At 42.3% G+C, this 13,637-nt stretch overlaps 3 protein-coding genes and 1 pseudogene across 3 annotated transcripts; all 4 read left to right on the top strand.

Annotated features, from left to right (window-relative positions):
- The first annotated feature begins 205 nt into the window (after window positions 1-205).
- On the top strand, window positions 206-580 carry LOC134752464 (histone H2A). The gene has a single exon (XM_063688158.1). It carries the CDS (start codon window positions 206-208, stop codon window positions 578-580), a length of 375 nt encoding a protein of 124 aa, XP_063544228.1.
- An 832-nt stretch (window positions 581-1,412) lies between these two features.
- On the top strand, window positions 1,413-1,790 carry LOC134752463 (histone H2B). The gene has a single exon (XM_063688157.1). It carries the CDS (start codon window positions 1,413-1,415, stop codon window positions 1,788-1,790), a length of 378 nt encoding a protein of 125 aa, XP_063544227.1.
- A 1,216-nt stretch (window positions 1,791-3,006) lies between these two features.
- LOC134752460 (uncharacterized) lies at window positions 3,007-10,983 on the top strand (annotated as a pseudogene).
- Window positions 10,984-11,849: 866 nt separating this feature from the next.
- On the top strand, window positions 11,850-12,161 carry LOC134752459 (histone H4). The gene has a single exon (XM_063688156.1). The coding sequence runs from the start codon at window positions 11,850-11,852 to the stop codon at window positions 12,159-12,161; it is 312 nt and encodes a 103-aa protein (XP_063544226.1).
- The last annotated feature ends 1,476 nt before the right edge of the window (window positions 12,162-13,637 follow it).

Below are 13,637 nucleotides of genomic sequence, written 5' to 3'. Positions count from 1 at the left end.
ATTTCTAATTTGCGCTCTTGCACGCGACTCGTTGATTGGTCGATCGGGCTCGTGTTATGTCGGCTCGTTGTATCCCCACTATCAGCGTACACCGTGAACGTATAAAATAAAGGCAACTACTAAAAAAAAGCGTATACACTCGCAAGCAAGCAATCGTGCTCTCGTTTCGTGTGTGTGTAAACTAAACTTAAATCTCTCTTTAAACATGTCTGGACGCGGTAAAGGTGGCAAGGTTAAGGGAAAGGCAAAGTCCCGTTCTAACCGTGCCGGACTTCAGTTCCCCGTCGGTCGTATCCACAGGCTTCTACGCAAGGGCAACTACGCCGAGCGCGTCGGTGCCGGTGCCCCGGTGTACCTAGCCGCCGTCATGGAGTACCTGGCCGCTGAGGTTCTCGAGTTGGCAGGCAACGCCGCTCGCGACAACAAGAAGACCAGGATCATCCCTAGGCATCTCCAGCTGGCGATCCGCAACGACGAGGAGTTGAACAAGCTCCTCTCCGGTGTGACCATCGCCCAGGGTGGTGTGCTGCCTAACATTCAGGCCGTGCTCCTGCCCAAGAAGACCGAGAAGAAGGCTTAAGTGTACTCACTTCTCATCAGGCTACATCTATAGCGGTAACACCCGGCGATTGGTGAATGTGGCCTCTGTTATATTCCCGCCCGAGTGACCGTTACAAAAGGCCCTTTTCAGGGCCACAATATGATTCTGTGATAACGTTGTAAGTTTCATGGCATAACGCATACGTGTACGATGTCATTCGATCGATCAATATAATTATATCATATACATATATATGAACGATGAATATCGATTAATTATAATATAATTACGGTAAGTAGATAATTCTGAATTCTAATGAGATTATTTTTCTGATTGCAAAACACATCACTACACACGTCTCTAAATGAGAGACTTGAGACTTCGTCGTCAAGAAGTATAATAAATAAACGACAAATAAAGGTAATGTGATGGCTCAGAGCTATTACTTGCTCATCTACAGCAGTCTGTCACTGTAACAACAACAACAATAGTAAATAAACATAAAGCTATACATTTAATTAATATAATTGTTATCCGCCTACGGTTTTGAACAAAACTGATGATGGTATAATCGATGGTACGGCATATGATGTTCATAATTTTTTTTTTTTTTTTTTTTTTGATATATTTTATAATCAAAATAATAATACCTATATGTAAGTAATATCAATACGCGCTTGCTCTCACTCCCCACCATGCCGACCGACGATACTAATGATGCACGAACGCTATTGGTCGAGATACCGCGAGCGCGACGCTCGATCTTTAATCCCCTATTTACCGTTCTCCGCTTTAACAAAATGAGCGCAACAACGACAAAATTTTTATTCCCAGTTCGGCTATCGTACTGTAAGCATCTAACTATATCACAATGCCACCCAAGACTAGCGGTAAGGCCGCCAAGAAATCCGGCAAGGCCCAGAAGAACATCTCCAAGTCGGACTCGAAGAAAAAGAAGAAGCATAAGCGCAAGGAGAGCTACGCCATTTACATCTACAAGGTGCTCAAGCAGGTCCACCCCGACACCGGTATCTCCAGCAAGGCCATGTCGATCATGAACTCTTTCGTGAACGACATCTTCGAGCGCATCGCCGCCGAGGCCTCCCGCCTCGCTCACTACAACAAGAGGTCCACCATCACCAGCAGGGAGGTGCAGACATCCGTGAGGCTCTTGCTGCCCGGTGAGCTCGCCAAGCACGCCGTCAGTGAAGGCACCAAGGCCGTCACCAAGTACACCAGCTCCAAGTAAGCGCGTCCGTCGTTCCTCGTATGCTATCTGTCTTCTCAATACACTTTTAGTGTAATGGGTTTAGGTAGTTCGTATTGCGACACGACACGCTGCGAGAGTGTGGTTTGTACAACAACCAAAAAGGCCCTTTTCAGGGCCACAAATACGTTCTGAATATATAATATAAGAAGTTTCTAGATAGCCGTGCATACGGTGTCAATCGGTAGATTAATATCAATTACACACATTATCAACACGAAAGCTGTGTCAACATGTAAGGGTATTAAATAAGGAATCAACAATAATAACACATACGCTTAGTGTATGCATATATCTAATACTAGATATGTGTAACGTGAGACGTTATGGATATTAATTTAAATTTAGGTTAGGTTTTTATAAAACATAAAGTTATGTTAGGTTTCGCGGAGTTAGGTTAGGTTTTGAATGACATTATAAAAAAAAGTTAGGTTTGATCGAGTTAGGTTAGGTTAGGTTAGGTTTTGAGTGACAAAAAAAAACCTAACCTAACTTTGACCTAACTCGATCAAACCTAACTCCGCGAAACCTAACATAACCTGACATTATAAAAAAAAAGTTAGGTTTGATCGAGTTAGGTTAGGTTAGGTTAGGTTTTGAGTGACAAAAAAAAACCTAACCTAACTTTGACCTAACCTAACCTAACTCGATCAAACCTAACTCCGCGAAACCTAACATAACCTGACATTATAAAAAAAAAAGTTAGGTTTGATCGAGTTAGGTTAGGTTTTGTATGACAAAAAAAAAAAAAAAAAAAAAACCTAACCTAACTTTGACCTAACCTAACCTAACCTAACCTAACTCGATCAAACCTAACTCCGCGAAACCTAACATAACCTGACCTAACTAGATTGAACCGGCGATCGAGGCGAATTTAGATAGCGATGACTGTTATTTAAATGAAATATATGTATGTATGTATGTATGTATTTATTTTATTTATTTATTTATTAATTAATATTAATATTCAATAATATTATTGTTATTCTAATCAGAAATTTTGTGTTGGTGAGAAAGGAAGAGGGGCGAGGGGGACGTGTATGTGAATTTTATAGCCCTCTCGCTCACACGGACACTAACCCCGTCCCTTTCCGACCAGCCAGCACGTATAAATAGCGTCTCGCTGGCGAAAAATCGCTTATTCCCTCTCGTGACTCGTTAACGTAACGTACACGCACGCGTATTATTATTATTGACAATGGCCCGTACCAAGCAGACCGCTCGTAAATCCACCGGTGGTAAAGCGCCCCGCAAACAGCTCGCCACCAAGGCGGCCCGCAAGAGCGCGCCCGCCACCGGCGGCGTCAAGAAGCCCCATCGTTACAGGCCCGGCACCGTCGCCCTCCGTGAGATCCGTCGCTACCAGAAGAGCACTGAGCTTCTGATCCGCAAGCTGCCCTTCCAGCGTCTGGTGCGTGAGATCGCTCAGGACTTCAAGACCGATCTGCGCTTCCAGAGCTCTGCCGTTATGGCTCTCCAGGAGGCCAGCGAGGCTTACCTCGTCGGTCTCTTCGAGGACACCAACCTGTGCGCTATCCACGCCAAGCGTGTGACCATCATGCCCAAGGACATCCAGCTGGCTCGCAGGATCCGCGGTGAACGTGCCTAAACCACCACGTTTATACTGGCACGGAGCAACATCACAGGACGCAGTCTGCGCGAACGCATACGGTTACGTTACGCGTTTTGCGTCTGGACGTGCGAACGTGACGCTTCTGTCAGTCATATATCAAAAGGCCCTTTTCAGGGCCACACATGATTCTAAAATTCACAATTGTTTCTTTGAACAAACACTTGCGTAGATAAATCGATCACTGCATGGTCATTACAAAAAATAAATAAATAAATATATAAATTTAATTTACACATAACCAACCGTACACAAAATGTACGGAGGTATATATGAAATTTAACTACGATACACGAAATACTACTATACTGTAAGGATTATTTAAGAAAGAACTTATTTCCTATCCTATAATAATAGGAGTTAACACACTAATATATTGGAAAGTAAATTAAAATCGTCACGTGACTCTCATATTAAGCGCTATTTTAAGACATCAAATTTTATTATATCGACAAAATTATTACCACTGATTGAATGCTTACAAAAATATTAGAGGAGAAGAATCCTTCACAAGAGGATCTAATCCGTAAGCCGACCACCGTTTTTATAGTATATATTATGCCCTACGTTCAGGTATCCAAAATTTATTTAAATATCATATAATATGAAATTATTTATCAATAGGTATATATAATATTATATTTCTTTAGATATATGAAAAGTAAGTCAAATAATAATGCTCTGATATATCTTACCCCGTCCCCCTTCGCCCCGCAATAGGGTAAAACGTATAAATAGCGGCAAAATGATGGCTAGCTAGCTATTCCACTCGTGTCGACGCGCGGCGCAAGTCGTGTGTTGAGTATTCCGTTCGAGAAGTCTAATCTCTACTACAACAAGTCGCAATGACCGGTCGCGGTAAGGGAGGTAAAGGTCTGGGGAAAGGAGGAGCCAAGCGCCACAGGAAGGTGCTCCGTGATAACATCCAGGGTATCACCAAGCCCGCCATCCGTCGTCTCGCCCGCAGAGGTGGCGTCAAGCGTATCTCCGGCCTGATCTACGAGGAGACCCGCGGTGTTCTCAAGGTGTTCCTCGAGAACGTGATCCGTGACGCGGTCACCTACACCGAGCACGCCAAGAGGAAGACCGTCACCGCCATGGACGTCGTCTACGCTCTGAAGCGTCAAGGCCGCACCCTCTACGGTTTCGGAGGTTAAGCGCTGCACTGTCAGCGTCGTCGCGCGCGATATCGTGTAATATATACTAACGTGGGTATTACCGTATCGCGCAGACGCAAATACAAAAAGGCCCTTTTCAGGGCCGCAAATAATTCTATGATACGATTACGATAAAAAGTTTCTGTAGCGACACAGACGGACAAACAAACTATCAATCGATCTCTACCCATCCTATGTTATCCAAAATATCTATCTATTATAACTACTAATAGTCTAGTATCATCGTAGGTACGTACATTTATTACAATTACTTACTTACCCGGCACCGCGCAACACTTCTAACTTCTACAGCGTCCAGCTCGTAAGCATCGCTTGTGCTAAGTATCTATTGATACCGGAGGAAGCGAAACAATCCAAAATTGAACCACGAGCGGTACATACAAAAAAAATTCACCACACCAACCCGAAGAAGAAGAAGAAAATATTAATTAACTGGTAAGATATTTTTCTTTTTTACTTTACCCGCGAACCTCACCTGACCTGTGAGTGATCTGCTACTGATAACGACGACTAGTCGATGAACTGACCAATTAGATAAAGGATTCGCAAATAGTGCACAAAACAGACAGGGACACCCAACATCCCCGCACCCACTCACCTCACTTTACAAAAAAGAAAAAAAAAAAAAAAAAAAAAAAGTATATAAACACAGGTTTTAGACTTCTCGTGTTCCTATGATGATGAATACATAATATTTAGGTACTTACATATAATATATACATATCAACCTAAACAGATTTTTATGTCAAAATAATTTATATCGTTTGTTCCAATATCAACATTCAGATAATATCATACGTTAAATTATTATAAATAAATAAATACGCCGGACCAAAAACTAAATAAATCTAAACGACGACCTACACGAGACTCTTACCTACTACGATGCCCGCACGCACGCTCAGAGTGTCGCGCTGTATGATCCTCGTAGAAGAGAGTTTAACTATACGAATTATAATAATATTCATTAATACGATATCTTAATGTATAATATAACATGACATAATTATTTAAATTTAATATAAAGTACCTATCCCGTTTTACGTCGGTACCGGCAGAGAGCAAACCACTGAACGTAGGCAATGCAATCCAAGTCGCGGTACGGCTGTTTTACGACAGTGAAGACAACAAGTCAAAATAACATTATAAATATAATTTTCTAATGTTGTTATTGTGTCACATCTATCTATGGTATCTTCGAATTTAACTGGAGGACACATAATAGTTATAGATGTGATTTTAATTAAGAAAAATCACTTTTTAAACTGACCCGAGGTGTCCGCAACCTATAATACCAAAAGTAAAGTTCTCCCATTCGTTTATCGGCGTTCCAAATCCTAAAACTTCTATTAAAATACGTATATCAATTCATAAAGAATGTATATGTGCAATTTTATTATAATCATTATAATATAATTCACTATAAATTTAGTTTAATCATAAACGAGTAAGTGAAAACTTGGAAGTGTTATTACGAGAAAACGTCCCGCGACATAAGGGTCTGCGTTACGGTTAAGCCGGAGTATATATAAAAAGTGGCGCCCCCAATAAGCCGTGTTTAGTACTCGCCAGCGCAGCGCTCCGCTTACACGCGTCCGCTGTATTCTCTTTGCGCAGTTTGTGCGATTTACTAGTTTACTTTAATTATATTTACTTACTTGACGATTAATAAATAAATATGGCCGACACCGCAGTTGCTGCCGACGCTCCCGCCCCGGCGACGCCCGCGAAGAAGCCTAAGGCGTCCGCCTCCGCTGGCGCTAAGAAGCCTAAGGCGAAACCCACCCACCCTAAGACGTCCGAGATGGTTAACAGCGCCATCAAGGAGTTGAAGGAGAGAAGCGGTTCGTCCCTGCAGGCTATCAAGAAGTACATCGCCGCCCAGTACAAGGTCGACGCCGAGAAGCTGGCCCCTTTCATCAGAAAATATCTGAAGAGCGCAGTCGAATCCGGCGCACTCATTCAGACCAAAGGCAAGGGCGCGTCCGGCTCCTTCAAACTGGAGTCGAAGTCATCATCGGCCGGCAAGAAGCCCGCCGCGGCCAAGAAATCTAGCGCCGCTAAATCTTCAGCCGCCGCTAAGAAGCCCGCCGCGGCTAAGCCCGCTAAGGCGAAGAAGGCCGCTGCGTCCCCGGCCAAGCCTAAGGCCGCCACGAAGGACAAGAAGGCCGCCGCCGCCAAGAAGAAGCCCGCCGCGAAGAAACCTTCCACCCCCGCCAAGGGCAAGAGCGCCGCCGCGCCTAAGGCCAAGAAGACCGCGAAGCCGCCGACCAAGAAGCCTAAAGCTCCCAAGCCCAAGAAGGCCGCGGCCGCTCCCAAAGCGAAGCCCGCCGCCAAGAAGGCTGCCTCGAAGAAGTAAGAAGACTGCGCCACATTGTCGTCGTCGTACTTACATCGGCCGTGATGGTGGAGGATATGTCGATTGTCGTCGCTATATATCGTATATACGACGACGTGTCGCCTGTTCACACGCCTCTCGTCATACGCCTGTGCGCGTTAAACGCACATCAAAAAGCCCTTTTCAGGGCTAACAAATTTATTCAAAGGTTCATATCGCCTCTGTTTCATTGCAATAAGCACAACACACATACACGAGTCGATCGATCGCAATCAATATTAGAATAAAGGTATATAAAATAAAATAAAATAAAATAAAATAAAAGTCAATCTCAAATCGAGTCTTATGGCAAAAGTCTCAAGATTATTGATGATATTGATGAGATCTCACTGATAAGACTGATTAGGTTAGGTTTTCATGAATACTTACACAGAATATTTTCTTATCGATGGTGAATGATAAATATAACTGTATTATTTGAAGTCTTACATTTACAACAACAACAACAACTACATAAATATAAGTATATAATTTACGGAATATTTTGTTAATTGTGTTATTTTTATTAGTTAGTTATACTTTGATGTATAAATTGAAATGTTTTTATTTTATATTTCTAATTTGCGCTCTTGCACGCGACTCGTTGATTGGTCGATCGGGCTCGTGTTATGTCGGCTCGTTGTATCCCCACTATCAGCGTACACCGTGAACGTATAAAATAAAGGCAACTACTAAAAAAAAGCGTATACACTCGCAAGCAAGCAATCGTGCTCTCGTTTCGTGTGTGTGTAAACTAAACTTAAATCTCTCTTTAAACATGTCTGGACGCGGTAAAGGTGGCAAGGTTAAGGGAAAGGCAAAGTCCCGTTCTAACCGTGCCGGACTTCAGTTCCCCGTCGGTCGTATCCACAGGCTTCTACGCAAGGGCAACTACGCCGAGCGCGTCGGTGCCGGTGCCCCGGTGTACCTAGCCGCCGTCATGGAGTACCTGGCCGCTGAGGTTCTCGAGTTGGCAGGCAACGCCGCTCGCGACAACAAGAAGACCAGGATCATCCCTAGGCATCTCCAGCTGGCGATCCGCAACGACGAGGAGTTGAACAAGCTCCTCTCCGGTGTGACCATCGCCCAGGGTGGTGTGCTGCCTAACATTCAGGCCGTGCTCCTGCCCAAGAAGACCGAGAAGAAGGCTTAAGTGTACTCACTTCTCATCAGGCTACATCTATAGCGGTAACACCCGGCGATTGGTGAATGTGGCCTCTGTTATATTCCCGCCCGAGTGACCGTTACAAAAGGCCCTTTTCAGGGCCACAATATGATTCTGTGATAACGTTGTAAGTTTCATGGCATAACGCATACGTGTACGATGTCATTCGATCGATCAATATAATTATATCATATACATATATATGAACGATGAATATCGATTAATTATAATATAATTACGGTAAGTAGATAATTCTGAATTCTAATGAGATTATTTTTCTGATTGCAAAACACATCACTACACACGTCTCTAAATGAGAGACTTGAGACTTCGTCGTCAAGAAGTATAATAAATAAACGACAAATAAAGGTAATGTGATGGCTCAGAGCTATTACTTGCTCATCTACAGCAGTCTGTCACTGTAACAACAACAACAATAGTAAATAAACATAAAGCTATACATTTAATTAATATAATTGTTATCCGCCTACGGTTTTGAACAAAACTGATGATGGTATAATCGATGGTACGGCATATGATGTTCATAATTTTTTTTTTTTTTTTTTTTTTGATATATTTTATAATCAAAATAATAATACCTATATGTAAGTAATATCAATACGCGCTTGCTCTCACTCCCCACCATGCCGACCGACGATACTAATGATGCACGAACGCTATTGGTCGAGATACCGCGAGCGCGACGCTCGATCTTTAATCCCCTATTTACCGTTCTCCGCTTTAACAAAATGAGCGCAACAACGACAAAATTTTTATTCCCAGTTCGGCTATCGTACTGTAAGCATCTAACTATATCACAATGCCACCCAAGACTAGCGGTAAGGCCGCCAAGAAATCCGGCAAGGCCCAGAAGAACATCTCCAAGTCGGACTCGAAGAAAAAGAAGAAGCATAAGCGCAAGGAGAGCTACGCCATTTACATCTACAAGGTGCTCAAGCAGGTCCACCCCGACACCGGTATCTCCAGCAAGGCCATGTCGATCATGAACTCTTTCGTGAACGACATCTTCGAGCGCATCGCCGCCGAGGCCTCCCGCCTCGCTCACTACAACAAGAGGTCCACCATCACCAGCAGGGAGGTGCAGACATCCGTGAGGCTCTTGCTGCCCGGTGAGCTCGCCAAGCACGCCGTCAGTGAAGGCACCAAGGCCGTCACCAAGTACACCAGCTCCAAGTAAGCGCGTCCGTCGTTCCTCGTATGCTATCTGTCTTCTCAATACACTTTTAGTGTAATGGGTTTAGGTAGTTCGTATTGCGACACGACACGCTGCGAGAGTGTGGTTTGTACAACAACCAAAAAGGCCCTTTTCAGGGCCACAAATACGTTCTGAATATATAATATAAGAAGTTTCTAGATAGCCGTGCATACGGTGTCAATCGGTAGATTAATATCAATTACACACATTATCAACACGAAAGCTGTGTCAACATGTAAGGGTATTAAATAAGGAATCAACAATAATAACACATACGCTTAGTGTATGCATATATCTAATACTAGATATGTGTAACGTGAGACGTTATGGATATTAATTTAAATTTAGGTTAGGTTTTTATAAAACATAAAGTTATGTTAGGTTTCGCGGAGTTAGGTTAGGTTTTGAATGACATTATAAAAAAAAGTTAGGTTTGATCGAGTTAGGTTAGGTTAGGTTAGGTTTTGAGTGACAAAAAAAAACCTAACCTAACTTTGACCTAACTCGATCAAACCTAACTCCGCGAAACCTAACATAACCTGACATTATAAAAAAAAAGTTAGGTTTGATCGAGTTAGGTTAGGTTAGGTTAGGTTTTGAGTGACAAAAAAAAACCTAACCTAACTTTGACCTAACCTAACCTAACTCGATCAAACCTAACTCCGCGAAACCTAACATAACCTGACATTATAAAAAAAAAAGTTAGGTTTGATCGAGTTAGGTTAGGTTTTGTATGACAAAAAAAAAAAAAAAAAAAAAACCTAACCTAACTTTGACCTAACCTAACCTAACCTAACCTAACTCGATCAAACCTAACTCCGCGAAACCTAACATAACCTGACCTAACTAGATTGAACCGGCGATCGAGGCGAATTTAGATAGCGATGACTGTTATTTAAATGAAATATATGTATGTATGTATGTATGTATTTATTTTATTTATTTATTTATTAATTAATATTAATATTCAATAATATTATTGTTATTCTAATCAGAAATTTTGTGTTGGTGAGAAAGGAAGAGGGGCGAGGGGGACGTGTATGTGAATTTTATAGCCCTCTCGCTCACACGGACACTAACCCCGTCCCTTTCCGACCAGCCAGCACGTATAAATAGCGTCTCGCTGGCGAAAAATCGCTTATTCCCTCTCGTGACTCGTTAACGTAACGTACACGCACGCGTATTATTATTATTGACAATGGCCCGTACCAAGCAGACCGCTCGTAAATCCACCGGTGGTAAAGCGCCCCGCAAACAGCTCGCCACCAAGGCGGCCCGCAAGAGCGCGCCCGCCACCGGCGGCGTCAAGAAGCCCCATCGTTACAGGCCCGGCACCGTCGCCCTCCGTGAGATCCGTCGCTACCAGAAGAGCACTGAGCTTCTGATCCGCAAGCTGCCCTTCCAGCGTCTGGTGCGTGAGATCGCTCAGGACTTCAAGACCGATCTGCGCTTCCAGAGCTCTGCCGTTATGGCTCTCCAGGAGGCCAGCGAGGCTTACCTCGTCGGTCTCTTCGAGGACACCAACCTGTGCGCTATCCACGCCAAGCGTGTGACCATCATGCCCAAGGACATCCAGCTGGCTCGCAGGATCCGCGGTGAACGTGCCTAAACCACCACGTTTATACTGGCACGGAGCAACATCACAGGACGCAGTCTGCGCGAACGCATACGGTTACGTTACGCGTTTTGCGTCTGGACGTGCGAACGTGACGCTTCTGTCAGTCATATATCAAAAGGCCCTTTTCAGGGCCACACATGATTCTAAAATTCACAATTGTTTCTTTGAACAAACACTTGCGTAGATAAATCGATCACTGCATGGTCATTACAAAAAATAAATAAATAAATATATAAATTTAATTTACACATAACCAACCGTACACAAAATGTACGGAGGTATATATGAAATTTAACTACGATACACGAAATACTACTATACTGTAAGGATTATTTAAGAAAGAACTTATTTCCTATCCTATAATAATAGGAGTTAACACACTAATATATTGGAAAGTAAATTAAAATCGTCACGTGACTCTCATATTAAGCGCTATTTTAAGACATCAAATTTTATTATATCGACAAAATTATTACCACTGATTGAATGCTTACAAAAATATTAGAGGAGAAGAATCCTTCACAAGAGGATCTAATCCGTAAGCCGACCACCGTTTTTATAGTATATATTATGCCCTACGTTCAGGTATCCAAAATTTATTTAAATATCATATAATATGAAATTATTTATCAATAGGTATATATAATATTATATTTCTTTAGATATATGAAAAGTAAGTCAAATAATAATGCTCTGATATATCTTACCCCGTCCCCCTTCGCCCCGCAATAGGGTAAAACGTATAAATAGCGGCAAAATGATGGCTAGCTAGCTATTCCACTCGTGTCGACGCGCGGCGCAAGTCGTGTGTTGAGTATTCCGTTCGAGAAGTCTAATCTCTACTACAACAAGTCGCAATGACCGGTCGCGGTAAGGGAGGTAAAGGTCTGGGGAAAGGAGGAGCCAAGCGCCACAGGAAGGTGCTCCGTGATAACATCCAGGGTATCACCAAGCCCGCCATCCGTCGTCTCGCCCGCAGAGGTGGCGTCAAGCGTATCTCCGGCCTGATCTACGAGGAGACCCGCGGTGTTCTCAAGGTGTTCCTCGAGAACGTGATCCGTGACGCGGTCACCTACACCGAGCACGCCAAGAGGAAGACCGTCACCGCCATGGACGTCGTCTACGCTCTGAAGCGTCAAGGCCGCACCCTCTACGGTTTCGGAGGTTAAGCGCTGCACTGTCAGCGTCGTCGCGCGCGATATCGTGTAATATATACTAACGTGGGTATTACCGTATCGCGCAGACGCAAATACAAAAAGGCCCTTTTCAGGGCCGCAAATAATTCTATGATACGATTACGATAAAAAGTTTCTGTAGCGACACAGACGGACAAACAAACTATCAATCGATCTCTACCCATCCTATGTTATCCAAAATATCTATCTATTATAACTACTAATAGTCTAGTATCATCGTAGGTACGTACATTTATTACAATTACTTACTTACCCGGCACCGCGCAACACTTCTAACTTCTACAGCGTCCAGCTCGTAAGCATCGCTTGTGCTAAGTATCTATTGATACCGGAGGAAGCGAAACAATCCAAAATTGAACCACGAGCGGTACATACAAAAAAAATTCACCACACCAACCCGAAGAAGAAGAAGAAAATATTAATTAACTGGTAAGATATTTTTCTTTTTTACTTTACCCGCGAACCTCACCTGACCTGTGAGTGATCTGCTACTGATAACGACGACTAGTCGATGAACTGACCAATTAGATAAAGGATTCGCAAATAGTGCACAAAACAGACAGGGACACCCAACATCCCCGCACCCACTCACCTCACTTTACAAAAAAGAAAAAAAAAAAAAAAAAAAAAAAGTATATAAACACAGGTTTTAGACTTCTCGTGTTCCTATGATGATGAATACATAATATTTAGGTACTTACATATAATATATACATATCAACCTAAACAGATTTTTATGTCAAAATAATTTATATCGTTTGTTCCAATATCAACATTCAGATAATATCATACGTTAAATTATTATAAATAAATAAATACGCCGGACCAAAAACTAAATAAATCTAAACGACGACCTACACGAGACTCTTACCTACTACGATGCCCGCACGCACGCTCAGAGTGTCGCGCTGTATGATCCTCGTAGAAGAGAGTTTAACTATACGAATTATAATAATATTCATTAATACGATATCTTAATGTATAATATAACATGACATAATTATTTAAATTTAATATAAAGTACCTATCCCGTTTTACGTCGGTACCGGCAGAGAGCAAACCACTGAACGTAGGCAATGCAATCCAAGTCGCGGTACGGCTGTTTTACGACAGTGAAGACAACAAGTCAAAATAACATTATAAATATAATTTTCTAATGTTGTTATTGTGTCACATCTATCTATGGTATCTTCGAATTTAACTGGAGGACACATAATAGTTATAGATGTGATTTTAATTAAGAAAAATCACTTTTTAAACTGACCCGAGGTGTCCGCAACCTATAATACCAAAAGTAAAGTTCTCCCATTCGTTTATCGGCGTTCCAAATCCTAAAACTTCTATTAAAATACGTATATCAATTCATAAAGAATGTATATGTGCAATTTTATTATAATCATTATAATATAATTCACTATAAATTTAGTTTAATCATAAACGAGTAAGTGA

The sequence above is a fragment of the Cydia strobilella genome, chromosome 24, assembly GCF_947568885.1.
Source record: "Cydia strobilella chromosome 24, ilCydStro3.1, whole genome shotgun sequence".
In the NCBI taxonomy this organism is placed as follows: Eukaryota; Metazoa; Arthropoda; class Insecta; order Lepidoptera; family Tortricidae; genus Cydia; species Cydia strobilella.
Note: the sequence above shows the minus strand (reverse complement) of the source record. Positions and strands in the feature narration are given on the sequence as shown.

Excerpts from the sequence above, each read along its gene's own strand:
- LOC134752464 (XM_063688158.1), top strand. The coding sequence starts at position 206 with ATGTCTGGACGCGGTAAAGGTGGCAAGGTTAAGGGAAAGGCAAAGTCC.
- LOC134752463 (XM_063688157.1), top strand. The coding sequence starts at position 1,413 with ATGCCACCCAAGACTAGCGGTAAGGCCGCCAAGAAATCCGGCAAGGCC.
- LOC134752459 (XM_063688156.1), top strand. The coding sequence starts at position 11,850 with ATGACCGGTCGCGGTAAGGGAGGTAAAGGTCTGGGGAAAGGAGGAGCC.